Source organism: Theropithecus gelada, chromosome X (assembly GCF_003255815.1).
Source record: "Theropithecus gelada isolate Dixy chromosome X, Tgel_1.0, whole genome shotgun sequence".
Lineage (NCBI taxonomy): Eukaryota > Metazoa > Chordata > Mammalia > Primates > Cercopithecidae > Theropithecus > Theropithecus gelada.
Window position 1 is genome coordinate 101,450,355 of NC_037689.1, and position 19,626 is coordinate 101,469,980.

The following is a 19,626-nucleotide window of genomic DNA, read 5'->3' on the forward strand; positions in this document are numbered from 1 at the left end:
CCCAAATCAACAGAATATACATTCTTCTCAGCACCACATCACACTTATTCTCAAATTGACCACATAATTGGAAGTAAAAGACTCCTCAGCAAATGTAAAAGAACAGAAATCACAACAAACTGTCTCTCAGACCACAGTGCAATCAAATTAGAACTCAGGATTAAGAATCTCACTCAAAACCGCACAACTACATGTAAACTGAAAAACCTGCTCCTGAATGACTGTTGGGTAAATAACAAAATGAAGGCAGAGATAAAGATGTTCTTTGAAACCAATGAGAACAAAGACACAACATACCAGAATCTCTGGGACACATTTAAAGCAGTGTGTAGAGGGAAATTTATAGCACTAAATGCCCACAAGAGAAAGCAGGAGAGATATAAAATCAACACCCTAACATCACAATTAAAAGAACTAGAAAAGCAAGAGCAAACAAATTCAAAAGCTAAAAGAAGACAAGAAATAACTAAGATCAGATCAGAACTGAAGGAGATAGAGATACAAAAAACCCTTCAAAAAATCAGTGAATCCAGGAGCTGTTTTTTTTTTTTTGGAAAAGATCAACAAAATAAATAGAATGCTAGCAAGACGAATAAAGAAGAAAAGAGAGAAGAATCAAATAGATGCAATAAAAAATGATACAGGGATATCAAAACCGACCCCACAGAAATACGAACTACCAACAGAGAATACTACAAACACCTCTACCCAAATTAACCAGAAAAATCTAGAAGAAATGGATAAATTCCTGGACACATACACCCTCCCAAGACTAAACCAGGAAGAAGTTGAATCCCTGAATAGACCAACAACAGGTTCTGAAATTGAGACAATAATTAATAGCCTACCAATCAAAAAAAAAAAAAGTCCAGGACCAGATGGATTCACAGCCAAATTCTACCAGAGGTACAAAGGGGAGCTGGCACTATTCCTTTTGAAACTATTCCAAACAATAGAAAAAGAGGGGATCCTCCCTAACTCACTTTATGAGGCCAGCATCATCCTGATACCAAATCCTGGCAGAGACACAACAAAAAAAGAGAATTTTAGGCCAATATCCCTGATGAACATCGATGCAAAAATCCTCAATAAAATACTCGCAAACCGAATCCAGCAGCACATCAAAAAGTTTATCTTCAGCAATCAGGTTAGCTTCTTCCCTGGGATGCAAGGCTGGTTTAACATATACAAATCAATAAATGTAATCTATCACATAAAGAGAACCAATGACAAAAACCACATGATTATCTCAATAGATGCTGAAAAGGCCTTTGACAAAATTCAACAGTCTTTCACGCTAAAAACTCTCAATATCAATGGAAGGTATCTCGAAATAATAAGAGCTATTTATGACAAACCCACAGCCAATATCATACTGAATGGGCAAAAACTGGAAGCATTCCCTTGGAGAACCGGCACAAGACAAGGATGCCCTCTCTCAATACTCCTATTCAACATAGTATTGGAAGTTCTGGCCAGGGCAATCAGGCAAGAGAAAGCAACATAGCATATTCAAATAGGAAGAGAGGAAGTCAAATTGTCTCTGTTTGCAGATGACATGATTGTATATTTAGAAAACCCCATTGTCTCAACCCAAAATCTCCTTAAGCTGATAAGCAACTTCAGCAAAGTCTAAGGATACAAAATCAATGTGCAAAAATCACAAGCATTCCTACACACCAGTAACAGACAGAGAGCCAAATCATGAGTGAACTCCCATTCACCATTGCTACAAAGAGAATAAAATACCTAGGAATACAATTTACACAGGATGTGAAGGACCTCTTCAAGGAGAACTACAAACCACTGCTCAAGGAAATAAGACAGGACACAAACAAATGGAAAAACATTCCATGCATATGGATAGGAAGAATTGATATCGTGAAAATGGCCTTACCACCCAAAGTAATTTATAGATTCGATGCTATCCCCATCAAGCTATCAGTGACTTTCTTCAGAGTTGGAAAAAATTATATTTCATATGGAACCAAAAAAGAGCTCGCATAGCCAAGACAATCCTGGGCAAGAAGAACAAAGCTGGAGGCATCACGCTACCTGACTTCAAACTTTACTACAAGGCTACAATAACCAAAACAGCATGGTAGTGGTACCAAAACGGATATAGAGACCAATGGAACAGAACAGAGGCCTCAGAAATAACACCACACATCTATAACCATCTGATCTTTGACAAACCTGACAAAAACAAGAAATAGGGGAAGGATTCCGTATTTAATAAATGGTGCTGGGAAAACTGGCTAGCCATAAGTAGAAAGCTGAAACTGTACCCCTTTCTTACACCTTATACAAAAATTAATTCAAGATGGATTAAAGACTTAAACATAAGACCTAGGACCATAAACATCCCAGAAGAATACCTGAGCAATACCATTGAGGACATAGGCATGGGCAAAGACTTCAAGTCTAAAACACCAAAAGCAATGACAACAAAACCCAAAACTGACAAATGGGATCTAATTAAACTAAAGAGCTTCTGCACAGCAAAAGAAACTATCATCAGAGTGAACAGGCAACTTACAGAATGGGAGAAAATTTTTGCAATCTATCCATCTGACAAAGGGCTAATACCCAGAATCTACAAAGAACTTAAGCAAATGTACAAGAAAAAAGCCAACAACCCCATCAAAAAATGGGCAAAGGATATGAACAGACACTTCTCAAAAGAAGACATTTATTCAGCCAACATACATATAAAAAATGCTCATCATCACTGGTCATTAGAGACATGCAAATCAAAACCACAATGAGATACCTTCTCAAGCCAGTTAGAATGGCGATCATTAAAAAGTTGGGAAACAACAGATGCTGGAAAGGTTGTACAAAAATAGGAATGCTTTTACACTGTTGGTGGGAGTGTAAATTAGTTCAACCATTGTGGAAGACAGTGTGGCGATTCCTCAAGGATCTAGAACTAGAAATACCTTTTGACCCAGCAATTCTATTATTGGACATATACCCAAAGGATTATAAATCATTACACTATAAAGACACATGTACAAGTATGTTATTGCGGCACTATTCACAATAGAAAAGACTTGGAACAAACCCAAATGTCCATCAATGATAGACTGGATTAAGAAGACATGGCACATATACACCACGGAATACTATGCAGCCATAAAAAGGGATGAGTTCGTGTCCTCTGGCAGGACACGAATGAAGCTGGAAACTATCATTCTCAGCAAACTATCATAAGATCAGAAAACCAAACTGCATGTTCTCACTCATAAGTGGGAGTTCAACCATAAGAACACATGGACACAGGGAGGGGAACATCACACACCGGGGCCTGTGGGGGGTGGGGGGCTAGGGGAGGGATAACATTAGGAGAAATACCTAATGTAGGTGATGGGATGATGGGTGCAGCAAATCACTGTGGCACGTGTATACCTATGTTACAAAACTGCATGTTCTGCACATGTAACCCAGAACTTAAAGTATATATAAAAATATATAATACATATATACTACATATATAAATATATAATATGTACTATAGATATATAAATATGTTCTATAAATAAATACATACATAAATAAAGTTTATATTTATAAAGTATATATATATAAAGTTTTATATAGAGTTTAGTCTACAGCAGAACACTAACCGGTCTTTATTGCCCCCTTGTGGTTGAAAGTGGAACTGTTTTTATCTCTGCATTTATATTTAACACAAGGCTTCAGAATAACCTGTTTATTACAGCAATAAACTCAATTCAAACCAGTCATTCGACATCATGCAATTAAAGCACCTGGATGAATGAATATTTTTTATTTTTTATTTTTAGCAATTCTTGTATCATGGCCACCGAAGCTTAGATTCATAACCTTTTTAAACAAAAGCAGTCTCAAGTATAATCAGAAACAAAGAACAAATCAAATAAGCACTTCTCTTTCACATAGTTTTCTAATTTATCAGAACATAACCTTTTCTATAATATGGCAGTATATTTTAAAAATACCATAAACAAAATTAAAAGGCAAGAGCTATGGGAGGGCATTGCAGAAAACCAACAATGTGGATAAGATCAAAGGTTAATACCCATAATATAAAAAAAGATTTCCTTGGAATCAATAAGAAACAAAAAAGAATGTTCCCCAACCCCCATAAGGTCCATTCACTGAAGGAAAAATAAAAATGGCCAATAAATATATAAACAATTACTCTCAAAGAATTAAATAAATGTAAATGACAACATGAGATCGTGTTTTCACCCATTGGACTGCACATATGAAGTTAAAAAGGAAGATAATAGTCCATACGTTTGGGTGTTGGAAAGATAGTCTTCCTCTTATTCTACTGGTGTTGATGTCATTTGGGATAAGTTTCTAGAGGCCAATTTGCCAGTATACATTAAAATTAATAAAAAATTCATACTCTTTGACCTAGAAATTTTACTAGTAGGAAATAAACAGAGGTGAGAATTAAGATTGATATTAAGGAACTTCACTGCTGCTTTATTTTATGAAAAGAAGGCAGCTGTAAAACAACCTAAATGTCTAGCAATAAATGCTTTATTAAATGTTTAGCAATATGGGTAATTGTGGTAAACCCTTCAATACAATATTATGCAAACAGCAAATTACAGGACACACCCTTGGATATGTCGTTTCTAAGGCAGCCAGGAACAATGTAAGAGAAAAGAGATGATATGAGCCTGTTTCTTCCTTCCTCATGAATGCACCACAGGAAGGCATGATTTGTATTTTTACTCTAATCAATATAGCTAACGTTGAACTAAGAGCTATTTCTTTCATTAAGGCAGCATTTCCCAATTCTTTTTATCAATCAATTAACTAGAGGCGGCACAGCTTGGCAGGTCTGATTAAAATTCAGGAGCGCTATAGTGAGACCCATTACACATTTACCCATAGTTCATAGAGCACGAAAGGAACTGGCAGATTACTTAAAAATACACATGCTTGTACACACAAAACCCACCGTTTAAAAAGGCTTTTATATATAACTGAATCATCATTCTCTGTGTTTCCTTGGAGAAGGCAAAGAGATTTATGAAGACACAAAGATCACTGCAGCAGTTCCTATATGGCTACAGGTGACGACACCACATCTTGAGCTGTGAAGATGCTTGTTTTCACTGGGAAAATATTAAGTAACTTCTTGCCCCCTTAAAAAAAAACCTTTCACACATTATTACCACTACTGTCACTAGCAGAATAAGAGATCCATGCTCACCAGTTTTTGCAAGCATATCAGTAAGAGGGCATTTAATAATTTTTCTTTTATTTCGTAAACATGCGTAGCTTTTGTCATTATCCCTTCCTTCTCTTAAAGAGAAAGTAGTAAAGAATGAGAGTTCTTTTGGTGATGGAAACTTGAGTAAATTAAAGTGACCAGTTTGGAAAAATAAAACATTAGTGAATATCCCAAATCATGCACATTATAGTTTCATCAAAAGGTGTATGCTATGGTCTGAATGTTTGTGTCCCCCCCCCAAAATTCACAGGTTGAAATCCTAACCCCCAATGTTATGGTATTATAAGGAGATGGGGCCTTTGGAAGGTGATTAGGTCACAAGGGTGAATCCCTCATGAATGGGATTAATGTCCTTATAAAAGAGGCCCAAGAGAAACCCCTTCCCCCTTCCACACAGCTAGAAGGTGCCATCTGGGAACCAGAAATCAGGACCTCACCAGATTCTGAATCTGAGGATACCTTGATTTTGGACTTCCTAGCCTCCAGAGCTGAGAAATAAATTTCTGTAGTTTATTGCCTACCAAGCTTATGGTATTTTGTTAAGGCAGGCCAAATGGACTAAGACAGTATATTACAGTTTATCTGCCCTAAAATCAAGTGTAAGAAAAACACTGCACTGCAGTAAATTTTACATTTCTACAGCAAGGACAGAAAAAAAGTGAAATGATTATCTAGATCACTGAGGAAAAAAATTGCTGCAAGATCTACTTTGGGTAACTCAAATGAAAGCAGAGATGTCCATCCCACCTCCCAGCTTGAAATTACTCGAATCGATACCTCAATTTTCCAGTGTGTTTTAAAAATACAGTTACAAGATGGAAGACAAATTATGTATTCCACACCTTCCTCTTTCTGGAAGGACTATCGCCAAATCATTTCCAAAAAATGAGACCATACTGTTTCTTAAGACATCATGAGGAGATTTCCCACTGGGTTATGAATCAGGCAGAAAAACAGCAAGGACAGGAAGTTAGTATTCTGTTTTTAAAATATCAGTTATTGGCCCCGGCGCATTGGCTCACACCTGTCATCCCAGCACTTTGGAGGGCCAGGTGGGTGGATCACTTGAGGCCAGGAGTTTGAGACCAGCCTGGCCAACATGGTGAAACCCTGTCTCTACAACAAACACAAAAATTAGCCAGGTGTGGTGGTGGGCGCCTGTAATCCCAGCTGTTAGGGAGACTGAAGCATGAGACTTGCTTGAGCCCGGGAGGCCGAGGTTGCAGTGAGCTGAGATCAGGCCACTGCACTCCAGCCTGGGTGACAGAGAGAGACCCCATCTCAAAAAAAAAAAAAAAAAAAAGTCAGTTACGAATGAGCAAATCCTTATTAAGTGGCTTATAAATCTATGACTTTCTATATTCTAAAAGTTGCATCATTATAGACTAGTCAAAATGATTTGGGGTGCTGCATTTGAAGCATGGTCTGATAATGTGTTAAATTATAATCCTCAGAGATGGAAATGGTACATGTGGAAAAAAAAATCTGTTTCCCAACAAATTCCCCACCCCCAATTTCGACTGCCCAAAGTTGCAACAGGCAAAAGTAGACAGAGAAGAGAAGAGAGTGAAATCTGTGGCAGATGGAACCAATGTAATGAAACTATATACGCTGTGGAAAGACTTGTGCCCAATTTAAAAACTGCCATTATGTATATTCAAGTCATTGGGTGCTAATATATCTTTAAAATCCAATATGTGAGAGGCAAGAGAACAGAATATTTAACAAAATTATTCTTTGCTTTTCTTATTTGTTTCACCTATATTTTCATGTTTTCCTAAGGTCTGGACAATTCACCAGTCAGGAAAATAAAGGGAATATGTCTACTCTGTTTATATTTTGCGACGGTTTAACATTTATTTTTTTTAATGTAACATTGTTTATTATAATTTTTTTCCTTTTATTTGTATAAATTTAGGGGGCACAAGTGCAGTTTTGTTACATGGATATATTGCAGATTGAAATCTGGGCTTTTAGTGTACCCATCACCAGAATAGTGTACATTGTATCCATTAAGTAATGGTTTTAAATTATAATAAAGAAAAAAAGTGGAAAGTTAAGATTCAATTTCCAGTCCCAATATATATCATGCATTAGAAAGTGGTTGAGCCCATGAGTTTGAGGATGCTATGAGCCATGATTGTGTCACTGCACTCCAGCCTGAGCAATGGAGAGACCCTGTCTCTAATAACTAAATAAATAGAAAGAAAGTGGTATAAAATAAAAAGGACCTCCCTGCCCCAATCTTTAGAGTTTGCTTCACAATCAGTATAGCAGTATCTGATCACTAGGTAGTGGCTGCTTGGAGTACCACATGAAACATGATCCAGAGGCCACATCCAGTGCAGCCTGAAAGAGTGACTTGATTAATAAGTACTGTCCACCACACCCACCCATTGCTCAAAAAGACAAAGGGAGGGAAGAAGCACAAACATTGTGTGTTGGTTATTCAAAATGCACTTTTTATTCACTTTAACACAGATGATTTTTTACAGTCGAAAGAAAATATTGGTACACAATTTTGAGATTCTTTTTTAGCAGCACCTGCAACAAGAGGATTGTGGAATACCTCAGAATAAAGTAGAGATGGCTGGGGCAGGCACAAATTAACCTGATATTCATCAATCCACTGAAGACACATGGAATCTGAGGCCCCTGAAAGTTAGCCAATACATGACAATAAACTAAATAAATATTCTGTATGATGTTTTAACAGACCATTGAAAAAAAGTATAGTCCTAATTAGAAATATATTATTCCAAAAATCTAGTGTTCTTAAAAAAACACCTATTGAAAATATTACACTGCACATTCTAGGGTACACAGTCAATTTCTAAACCTATATGCACAGTTCTTGGTACTCACAGATTTCAGCCTTTGGTGTTTTTTAATCTTACCCAAACTATATGTCAGCACCCCACTGAGTGTTGCTTACCCAAATGCCACTGTTTATGTCACTTAATGTTGAATGCTTTCATTAAGATATTGAGTGGTAATTTGGCAGAAAACAATGGTATGGCTAAGAGGAAAGGGGCTCCAGTTGATAGACCAATAAGATTAACACTTGTCTTAGATGGACAGGATGCCTATGAATCTGACACCCATGTAATTTTTTTTTTAACTCAAATGACCACATGCCACTCTAACAGAGACAAGTACTTTTGTGAGTTGATGGAGGTCTTTATGATGAAGACCTGAGATCTACAAATAGAAACTAGTATAAGCAGAGTGCAAGTAGAAAGAGAAGGCCCCAGGTCTCATGCACTTGAAAATAATTAGCATTTAACAGTTCTGACGTACAGATTTTCACCCTAACATGATTGTAGCAAAATGATCATAGAACTTGGAAACCAGTGTGGCTGGCTATAGGCATAGGCAGGATAGGGACCAGTACTTAAGAGCTGTGGGGCCCCAGTTCTGGCTTTGACTTCTGGCATCAAAGTTAATTGAACAATGGGGTAAGGATTATATCTTAATTGGAAATATTGAGTATGACTGGGTTGAAATACTGTCCTCTTTTTTCTATTTTGCCAATATGTCCCAGAGCTCTTAAAGCACAAAGGTCCTACATGTAAGTAAGGCTGATTCCATATGTGGCTACAATGGAGAGTTCTAGGCTGTATTCCTATGAAAGCTCCCACCCCCTTCCTGGCCTAGGTCTCTTTTTGGGGTAATTTCTGTCTGTCACTATTTTTTATCATAGATGTTTTAAAGTACAGATTAAAATCTATGCAGGATAAACAGATCAACCAAGAAGAACCACACTGCATATTCATAATACAGTATATAACTGGCAGTCATGGTAATCAAAAATTGTCAAACCATTTTTATATTTAACATGGGAGCTTTAAGATGTTTTTTATCAGTGCACATAAAGATTACTCAGAACTCAAGAATTTTTCCTGCCACAGTGCAAAAGCAAAAGGAAGAGCTATGTAGTTGCTGTTAAAGATTGATCATAGAATGGTTTGAGAATTTTAAAAGTCCCTCTCCATAGTCCTAGCTGTTATCATCAGATAAATCTAACCACAGCATGGCACTGATGTAATTTATAGATTCATAGAACTTAGAGCCAGAAAGGACTTTATACGGAACATGTAGCCAGTACAGAAAATCTTTTTATGGTATTCTAACAGATGGTCATCCAGTGAATATTTTCAGAGGCAGGGAGCTCATTATTAAGGCAGTCCATTCCACTGTTGGACAACTCTGATTATGGGAAATTCATTCTAACACTGGGTTAAAATCTGCTCTTCTGTCACTTTCAATGTCCTAATTAGGCTAGTTTAACATACAGTGCAACATATAAGAAACCAGTTCCTTCTTCTACAATAAATATTTGAGTTAAGGAGCCCTGTGAGAAAAGTTCATTATCCCCCAATCTTTTCTGAAGCCTTCTCCATGAGCCCAGCATGTTGGATCGAAGGACCATCTAAATTATGAGCAGAGAGCACTGCATCCAATTTCATATACTAAGCAGCATTGCTAAATTGGTAAGAGGTTGTCAGAGAAGCAACATCTCTATGCAGCAAAAGTAGACTTAGGAAGGAAAAGCAGACCAACCATTTATTTGCAAAGGTGGTTGGCATATTTAAGCATAATCCATTCATTAGTATCCTATGACTTCAAACACAAGAAGTATAATCAATTGCCAGGGTCATTAGAGTATCTCTTACTGAGATGGTATTTTTTGAAAAGCTCAGATGGGAGCAAACCATACATAAGGATTTAAACAAGTCAGTGGATATCATTATACTTTTGCACTCCTAATCATTACAACTTCTTTATAGTTCAAGCCTAGGAATCTTTATTTGCATTATTATTTTTATTGTAATACAGCTCAAAGTCTGATTTTTTCCCCTTTGGCAGAAATGTCAGAAACTGCTTGGCAAGAGTCTGATAGTGACATTTGTTAGTTGATTAATGGAACACTTTAAGAAATAGTTGTAACTCTTTAACTCCTTCATGCAGCTGGGTTCTAGGTCTAAACTGTGATTTAAAAAATATTTAACTGTCTCAGGACTAAAACTTTCTGATATGTCCTGAGACACACATGAAGGAGAAATAGCAGAAATTACACAAAATACACTTGGCTTGATAGAGCTTTTTTTTTCTTTCTTTTTTTTTTTTTTTTATAGATCTACACTTCAATTTGAAAGGCTCTGTTTCACAATCAGAACCTTGTCTCTTACCCTCTTGTGTGTGTGTGTGTGTGTGCACTCTTAGAGGGGCACAGTTATTCTTACACTACTGACTGACCAATTTGGGGCACATTTTTAAAAGGCTCCCTATCTTTAACAGCACGAAGACCCTGCTTTGGAGCCACTGTTCAAGTCAATGGTGTGACCCAACATGCAATGCTCCAGCTGTTCCTCTACAGCCAACACCTGCCTGACAGCTTCTTCAAAGGCCACTGTCACATTAGTATCATCTTTGGCACTAGTTTCTAAATAAGGGTAATCCCCATTCTCCATGCACCAGGCTTGCGCCTCCTCAGTAGTCACTTGCCTATCCTCTTTGTCTACCTTGTTACCCAGAACTACAAAGGGGAAATGCTCAGGGTCCTTCACATCTGCATAGTAAATAAATTCTTTTTGCCAGTTACCAAGATTCTCGAAGCTCTGCCGATCATCCACGCTGAAGGTCAAGAGGCAGCAGTCTGCTCCCCTGTAGAAGGGTGTCCTAAGGCTCTTGAAACGTTCCTGCCCTGCAGTGTCCCAGATCTGGAGGGTTACAAAGCGTCCATCTACCTCCAGATCTCGATTTAAGAACTCTACCCCTATGGTGTGAAAAGCCTGGGAGTCAAATTTGTTGGTTACATAACGGTTCATAAGCGAACTTTTCCCAACTCCACCATCACCCAAGAGAATGACCTTTAAGAGCAGGGATTTCCCACTCATTTTTGCAGCACCAGAAGGGAAGGAGTTTGTAACCAAGAGAACCTGAAAATAAAAGGAAAAGTAGGAGGGAAACAGTTAAACCTGAAACTGAAATCAACTTCATAGCAAATTTCTCTGAATTATGAGGCCTTCTCATTCAACTTCTCTTGATTTATGCTCATTATTGATGTAGTACAGCAGAAGAAATAAAACTAATTTTGCATAAGGGGAAAAATAGGTCTTGTTTTTCTGAGGTCTCTTGTCGTGCCAGGAAAATGGCTAAGTGCCATGGGTAAATGGACTAGCAGATGGTCCTGTAATTTGGTTCAGTTCTGACCCTATTCTAGGAGAGGAAGCCTAGAACAGGAATGCCACTCAAATGTGTGACAACTTTAGCTTCCGGTTTGGACAGTTCCAAACAATAGGCAAATAGGATGAAATTGACTTGGGGGTTGAAGTCTGCTCCTGATGGATACAAGAATTACTGAGAAGAGAAAGCTACATAAACTGGATTCTTGATTCTGTTGGTAGAGGTCTGGGCCAGAATTAGACTGGACCCCAGAATTTGAAAGAGAGAACAAGGTTTCATTTCTTCAGGCATTTACCCCATTATACTTGCATTGATAGGAACACCCTCTCAAGTAATTTTTTTCTTCATGGAACAATGGCATTTAAGTTGATGATAATTGACTGATATCAATATAACAGCTGTCATGAAGGAAGGAAATCTTGAATAGCTTATTAGTTTTTGGATTTAGGTTTTAATTCTATAATAGCAACACTTGAAAACATACTGTAAAATTTAAAGTGCTAATGTTTATACAGTAACCTACTTGTTACCTCCACAACATGTCTACATATGGAATACCTACAATGTATCTTAAAATAAAAAGATCAAATGCTTACTGAATGAATACTACCTTTTCCTATATTCTGTTAGGTACTTTCACACTAGGCCTATTGTGGGAACTCAACAGTGATGAAGTTAATTGGATGATATTTATACAATAGACCCAAAGGGATGAAAACGAACCACCAATCAAAGGAGTGCATGCAAAACAGTTTCTGGAAGCACACATATTTGAATATAATTTTACAAAATTTAGTTTCCCTTAAAACGATTTTGGAATGCCTGTGTACTAACTATATATTTTTCTAATATTCATTTTTAAGAGATCAAATATTAAAATATCCCAAATCCACAGTGTGCCCCCTTGAAATACCTACCCAGTGGGTTTTTGTCACAATTTAAATATTTTCCTTTTTTTCCTGTTGTTGTTTTATTCTTTCTTTTTAGGGTGCTATAAAACAGAATAGAAAACATTATTTTAAAAAATCTATAATAAAATAATGTTAAGTCTATATATAAAAATATATTCAAGTCAGAAAAAAAGAACCCACAGCAACCTGAGGTAACCTATAGAGGGTGCTTTTCAAAAATAAAAGTTCAAAATACTACCTAGGCTTAACATAAGCAAAATAATTTTATTCCAAGAACTTTAACTTGTCCTAATTTGTAATTTATATAATTTTTTTACTTTTTATATTGTGTCTCAATTGAATTCTCCATTCAAAGTAAAAGCAAATTAAAGAAAGTATACGATATTCATAATAGATGACATTCAGGAAAAGGAAAGTACAGAGCAATCTAAGATATGTTTAAATCCTAAGTCAGAGATGAAACTTCTTCCTTTTATACCTACCAACGTTCCCATCTCCAAGAAAGTTGTTAGTGCACTCACCAGTCTGTCTCAAGGTTGTCTCTGCAATTGATTCCACATAATTAGAGAGCAGAAAAAAGTGTTTGTGGGCTTCCTGTTTACAATAAAGTATATTATCTTGGCTAATTATTTTATTAATTAGTTTAGGTCATTTCTCTTTTATTTATTATTTTTTAAAATTTGAGACAGGGTCTCATTCTGTCGCCCAGGCTGGAGTGCAGTGGTACAATCATGGCTCACTGCAGCCTTGACCTCCTGGGCTCAAGTAATCTTCCCACCTCAGCCTTCCGAGTAGCTGGGACTACGGGCGCGCACCACCATGCCTGGCTAAGTTTTGTATTTTTTGTAGAGATGGAGTTTCAACATGTTGCCCAGGTTGTTCTCAAACTTCTGGGCTCAAATGATCTGCCAGCCTCATGTTCCCAAAGTGCTGGGATCACAGGCGTGAGCCGCTGCACCCGGTAGGTCATCTGTCTTAAACACCAGTTTTAATATTTAGCTAGTGTTACTGAATTTAAATATACATTCATTTAGTATTATAACATTATGGCAAGAGTCTTATTTAAGCAGCATCAAGAGTACTAGTCTAAGAAGAAAAACAGTGCCTAGATCTGTGTAGTGTTATTTCTTACTGAGGAAGAACGAAGCTTTAAAAAAAAAAGAAACTGCTGCTTAATAATCTCATGTTATTTTCTAAATACAGATAAAACTTATAATAAGGATTCATTAGATATCTAAATCAGTAATTATGAATTTAAATAATATCTCCTAAATGGATAGGCTTTATACTCCTTCTCGGTTTATATACACTCTACAGAATTCTCAAGTTTCCTACAATTCCTGATTGTTGTTCTCTTTTTCCTGCTCCCAAATTGCTGTCTTTGGAATTAGCTCAAGTAACAAACATTTCTTTAAATGGAGATGAAACAAGTGTTAGCACACTTTTTATTTTTTTATACCGGTCTGTAGGATAATTTTACAGAGCAGAACTCTTGAACTCTCATTTTAAAAAGTAACAGAAGTACAAACTTGGGCATGATTCTGATGGCATTAAGCATCCGTGCCACATGAGCTTCCTTAAGTTCCTAGCAAACAGGTGTTCACATCATTAAAAGACTCACTGACCCTATTCTCTCAGTTGCAGAGAAACTCAATAGACAGGTCAAGGACTGAGTGAATATGGAAACCAAATGCTCAGCTCCAGGAATAATGATGATGTATTAATAACTGTCTGAGATAATGCTGCAGTTGCTTGTGCATTCCCTATTTGGTTATGTGCACACATAACTTCTGGGCCTATAGGCTCTATGCCAAGGAATAAAGAGGAAAAGCAATGTGGTTCAGTGTCAAGAGCACTGAGCTAGCTGGCAGCAATCAGGACGCCAGGGTCTTCCTCACTGTTACACCATTCATTTATTTTATGAACTTGGGCAGGTCATTTAATCTTTCTGTTTCAGTATCTTCTTACATAAAAATAGAGCAGATAATACCTGCCCTACTTAACAGGATTTGGGGGAGAATGAAAAGTTATGAAGTTTGCAAAAATTTGTAAGCATGTTTTGAAAAATTTGGTTTGAGATTTTTATTCCTCTGGCTCCTCCACATCCTTTCATGCACTGGTGCGGGCCTTATGGCTCTGTATTAACCCTTCTCAGAAAGGGCCTGCTAGTGAAAGTATAAGAATTCTTCCTTTTCTCTTTCTTCCATATTTGAGAATGCCTTGTTTCTCAACAAGCTTGAACATCCGCATATGGCACAGAGTCTCAGCATTGAAAGGACCTTCAGGGTCTTCTGGTCCAATCTTGCTACTGATATTTGAGAAAACACTATAGTGCCTATTGTGTGTTGTGTCCTTACTAAGGAAACCCTCCACTCTCCTCTACTGTCTCCAATTCCCATTTATTTGCTAGAAGGAAAAATGAATACAGTTTAGATTTGTCTCTTTGCCTTCATTCAATCCTGCTGATTTTCCCTTGAGGTATCATTTTTCTAGTCCTGTGCTACCATCCTCATTTTGGCCCACACCTTCTCACATCTAATCTATTGTGAAAGTTCTCTCCCTGCTTCTGGTTTCTTCCCACCCAATCTACTTTGCAAAGCTTCATCACTCAAACATCCACTGGGCATAGATACCTTTGGGAATTAATAAATATTTAAGGCAAGGTCTTGCCCTCAGGGAGTTTACAAATTAACATGCAAGCTCAGGATCTCATTGTTTACAGTTGAAATAATATCATTATACTGCCTTATTTTGTTAACAAACTGTTCCTGTCTTTCTTACATGATCAATTTTAAATTCCTGGATAGTAAGCTCACTGTTTACATCTTTGAAGCCCCTTCAGTGTGCAGCACCAGGATCCTCCACGGAGATAATAAATATTTGTTTACCAATGAACTGATTAGGTAGGTCCCCAGAATCAATGCCTCTGAATTGATACCAAGGTACAATAGATCCATAGTTCTGTAAGATGTCCAAATACTATCATTTATAAGGTGACTAAAGAGCAGAAGTTATGAACTTGACTCGATCATTTTCTGGATGGGACGTAATGGGAATTCCACCTGTTGAAAGTCAAGGGAAATGCTCGAGTTTTCCTCCCCTTACTTGTACATTTAAAAATAAGTATATACATTTCCCCATTCCTACCAAAAACAAGAGCAGAATAATGATCTCCACTTGATGTTGTCGGTGGGCGCTGGCATCTCCACAATCATTCATCATTGTTTGAAAATGAATGTGATGTCCTTTAGTACGTACTTAAATTAAAAAGAACTAGCACAGTATAAAAGTAAATGAAATCATTTTTTCCTCCCCCAGAATATGCCAGATTTAATCCAAACCTTTAAACAAGGTAGCATTAAGCAGGCAAATGAATTCTTTGATAACACTAAATATGTAAATAGGAAAGTCAAATGCCTTATGCATCCCTTATGGGTCCTCTATCCGGCAAGCATTTGGACCAAAATGCTTATTCTGATTTTGATCCCATTCAGAGAAAGATCTGGCTCTAACTGAGTCAAATATTAGAGAGATGCAATTGCCCTTTCCTACCCCCACAAACTCATTAATGAGCATGCTCTAAGGATAGTTTATTGACTTTTTTTTTTTTTTTCCCCATCAGGGTCTCAGTCTTGGACAGAAAGGTGAATTAGGAATTTCTGTAACCAATACTCCCCAGCTCTTTGTTCTTTAACACACTTGAAACCTTCTGAATCTGCAGTGCCTGCATCCACAAAGCCTTATTTAAATTATTGTATTTAGTTGGGAATGCTTAGAGGTGGGGGTGGAGGTGGGGGAGGAGGCAGTACAATGAAGAAAAAGAAGTTGAACCTTTGAAAATAGTACATTTTAGTATGATAATGGAGAGAAGAGAGGCAGAAAAGCAAATTGGCATCAGTTCAGTTGCCATAGAGTGGAATGATGCTCAAAATCAGTAGTGCAGATTGCTCGGAGGCAAGTCTTGAAAGGCATGTGTACTGCAGGGCTCGGTAAGGGAATAGCAACTGGGGAGGGCTAGGCACTGGATGAGAGTGGCACTGTTGGAAGTCTGTACAGGGGAGGAGCCATGGTTGGACCTGTGGGGAAAGCCCATCTTGTGGCGACACACTGGTAAGGATTACTCAACTCACTGTTGAATACTGGTACAATAATTGGAAATACTGCACTGAAGAATTGGGCGCGGCTATCTTTATGTAAAATTCAACACGGATGAGAAATGATCGAATGTTTGAGTGTGTTTCCAATACAACCCAATACTTGGCGTTGGTGGTGGTGGTGGGTGCTTCGTAGCGGGGAAGCCCTCTGACGCACTGGATTCATTTTGCAGAGCTGACAAGTTATCAGCTACATCCATGCCGACTCCAAATGCCACAGCTGTCATGCCACTGAAACGCTATTCCTACATTCATGCCCACATTTATATTCTATATGCAACTCAAAGGGTCCAATGTGGAATTTCACGTCTAACCTTTCACTCCTCACAACGACAGCTCTAGGGCTATAAGCCCAAAAGCACACTAGATAGCAATTTAGCATCGTCCCCAGGCCACGTCTTCCCCAGTAGACTGCCCAGGGACAAATAGGTAGATAAGGTTTGGATGACATCAAGCGAGCTGAACACAAGGAAAAGAAGCTTCCTTAGGAGACGAGAATGCTGGCATCTCTACGACAGGGGCACTGTTAGCATGACGGACCTAGAAAGTGAGATGTCACACATAGTCCCAACTACCTCCGACCCAGGTCCTCTCACCTCACCCCCAGCTCTTAGAGAGAGTCGGCTGTGGCGCATGCGCACTGAGCCACACCCGCTCCCCACGGAGCCCTGCGCCTCTCTGCCCGGCTCTGGCAGCAGCTCGGGATTACTCAGCAACGCCCCCCTGCACTGTCACCTGCCCCCAACTCCGACCTCGGGAGCGGCTCAGTCCCTTTTCCCAAGCTATGAGTGGTCATCGGGATCAACTACACTTTCCTTTCTCCCTCTTCTCACAGGCCCCCCACCTCCCGGCCTTCCGGGTCCTCCAGCCCCTAGCCCCTGTTCCTGCCCACGCACAGGCACCTTACCCAACACAATGGGAAGGAAACAGTAGAGGGCCGCGGGTGCCAGGTAGGTCAGCTCTGCGTGCCGGGAGTCCGGCTTCTTAGTGTCACCGTCACTGCTCCTGCTGCCTCCTCGTTCTCAATGGGGCAGCAAGTGCGGCTTGGACCTCGGTGGCCTGACAGCTGCAGCTCGCGCCCGCTGCTGCCGCCGCGCAGCGTCTCGCGCCCGCGCCCGCGCCCGCCAGGGGGAGGGGGCGGGGCCCGCGCCGCCTCCTCGTGCCCCTTCTTGGCGCTGGGGACCCAGTGTAGCTGCCTCCCGCCCTCCGTGTGGCAAGCGCTCCCTGGCTCGCCCACTCTTCTTTCATGCTCATCGTCCAACCCTGGTCTCCCTTGTCCTCCTTCTCCTCCCCTAGCCGATTACTAGGCGCAGTGGCAACAGACCGTCAAATATTGCTCTCCCACTTAGCTCCTCTGCAGCCTGGGGCCTAAGCCCTCACGCAGGGGTAGCCACTGCCCCACTTCCTGCAATTACCCTCTGATCTACCTCATTTATCCTAGCTCAAAATCCTTTAATTTTGCCAAGAGGGTAGTACATACACCCTCTTGTTTCAAATAACTCAGGAAAACACATGATCACAACACGTTGCTAGGCCCTCTAGCTGGCTACTGCTCATGAAATTCTCAGGCCATTAAAAAAAAAGTCTACATCTGTAGCGCAGACATAGAGGACACACTGCCCTTTACTCTTACCAGGTAGGGTTCTAGAGGGCCACACAGGGAGCATTACTTGAAGTTCCCAGAATTGCTGCTGGGGCAGAATTCGATGTTTTAATTGTGCCTAGCCGACCAGCTAGTCTCTTCTTGTTGTTTTCTGTAGCCCTCTGGTACCTCCAACTAGTTTGTGATTTTCTTCCCCCTGGAATTGAAGAAGGACAAAGCTTCTGAGGTCATTTAGCCTGCACTCCACCTCTCTGTCAGGCAGATCCATCTCTGAAGCTTCCCTATTGTCTGAAACCCTGTGCCCTTGTGGCACAGGCCCTCACTCATCTCATGACCCCTGCAGGCCCTCACACATACCCGCTACTTCCATCTAGGCCACTTTTCCTCTATCTCTTGACAAGGCAATCGTGCGATCAATCTCCGCAGGCCCCAGCTTAAATGTCACTTCTCAGGATAACCTTTCTCAATAATCCCAGAATAGAGATGATGCCCCAGTTTATACTCTTGTAGCCTCCTGTAACTTGCTGTGTTTTTCCTTCATAACACTTACCTATTTTTGGTGGTACATTTAAGTGTATGATTATTTGGTTGATGGCTGTCATCCCTACTAAACTATAGTGGGGAAGGACTATGAGGTCAAGGACAACGTTTATGTTCACCACCGTATGCACAGAGCCTAGGGCAATGCTTGCTGCATAGGAGATGCTCAGAAAATATTTGCTGAATATAAATGAATGCTGTATCACTAATAATGGTTATATTTAAATAAAATAAATGGATGTAGCTGAATCTCGCGTGCTCCTATTTAAACCAATCCCGTTTCCTAACATACACTCTAAAACACTCTTCTGATGAAGAAGAGATTCACACAATCCTCTAAATCAATTTTTCCGCATACATTTTAGTCTATTAAAAAACTATTGAGCATGGGCCCCAATATATGTATATGGATTTATAGATTATATACATGTACTACCGTACATGTATACATTACACATTACTTTAAACATACATTTTAATGAATAAACATTAAAATACTCCAGCACAGAAAATTTAAAAGAATGAGAAAAATAAATATATTGATGTTCCAATGTTTTCTTTTTGCACCTCAATAAATAGTTTTGTGAAATGCTTTAAATAACAATCCTTCATATTAGAGTAACTCGTCTTTAGGTGTAACAATCTAGACTACTTTTTCATTTTCTCATAGATGCCATTTTCCAACAGTTTAATCATCTCTGAGAAACCCCCAAACCTACTGGCAAGTTTTAAGGATCTTTTAGTTTCCAAGCTACCTCGTTCTGTAGTCAGGATCTCACAACCGCTGAAAGCACCACACGTTTAGTGAATGTTGGAACACCTAAGGGTGAGAAAAATCCTTTGTTAGACCAAAGATTACTACACCGAAATCCTATATTAAAAGAGTCTCTAGAGGCCACTTAAAAAGCAACTACTATTGTCTGCCTAGAATGGAAGCAACATGACTAACACTAGTTGTGAGGGATCAGCACAAAATGGACAGCACAAAGA

General features: G+C 39.0%; 1 protein-coding gene across 1 annotated transcript; it reads right to left on the minus strand.

Annotated features, from left to right (window-relative positions):
* Positions 1-7,676: 7,676 nt before the first annotated feature.
* On the minus strand, positions 7,677-17,623 carry RAB9B (RAB9B, member RAS oncogene family). The gene is made up of 3 exons (XM_025373132.1): positions 17,401-17,623; positions 12,346-12,419; positions 7,677-11,181 (listed from the first exon to the last, which is right to left on the minus strand). The coding sequence occupies exon 3, from the start codon at positions 11,137-11,139 to the stop codon at positions 10,534-10,536; it is 606 nt and encodes a 201-aa protein (XP_025228917.1). The 5' UTR covers positions 11,140-11,181; positions 12,346-12,419; positions 17,401-17,623; the 3' UTR covers positions 7,677-10,533.
* Positions 17,624-19,626: the final 2,003 nt, after the last annotated feature.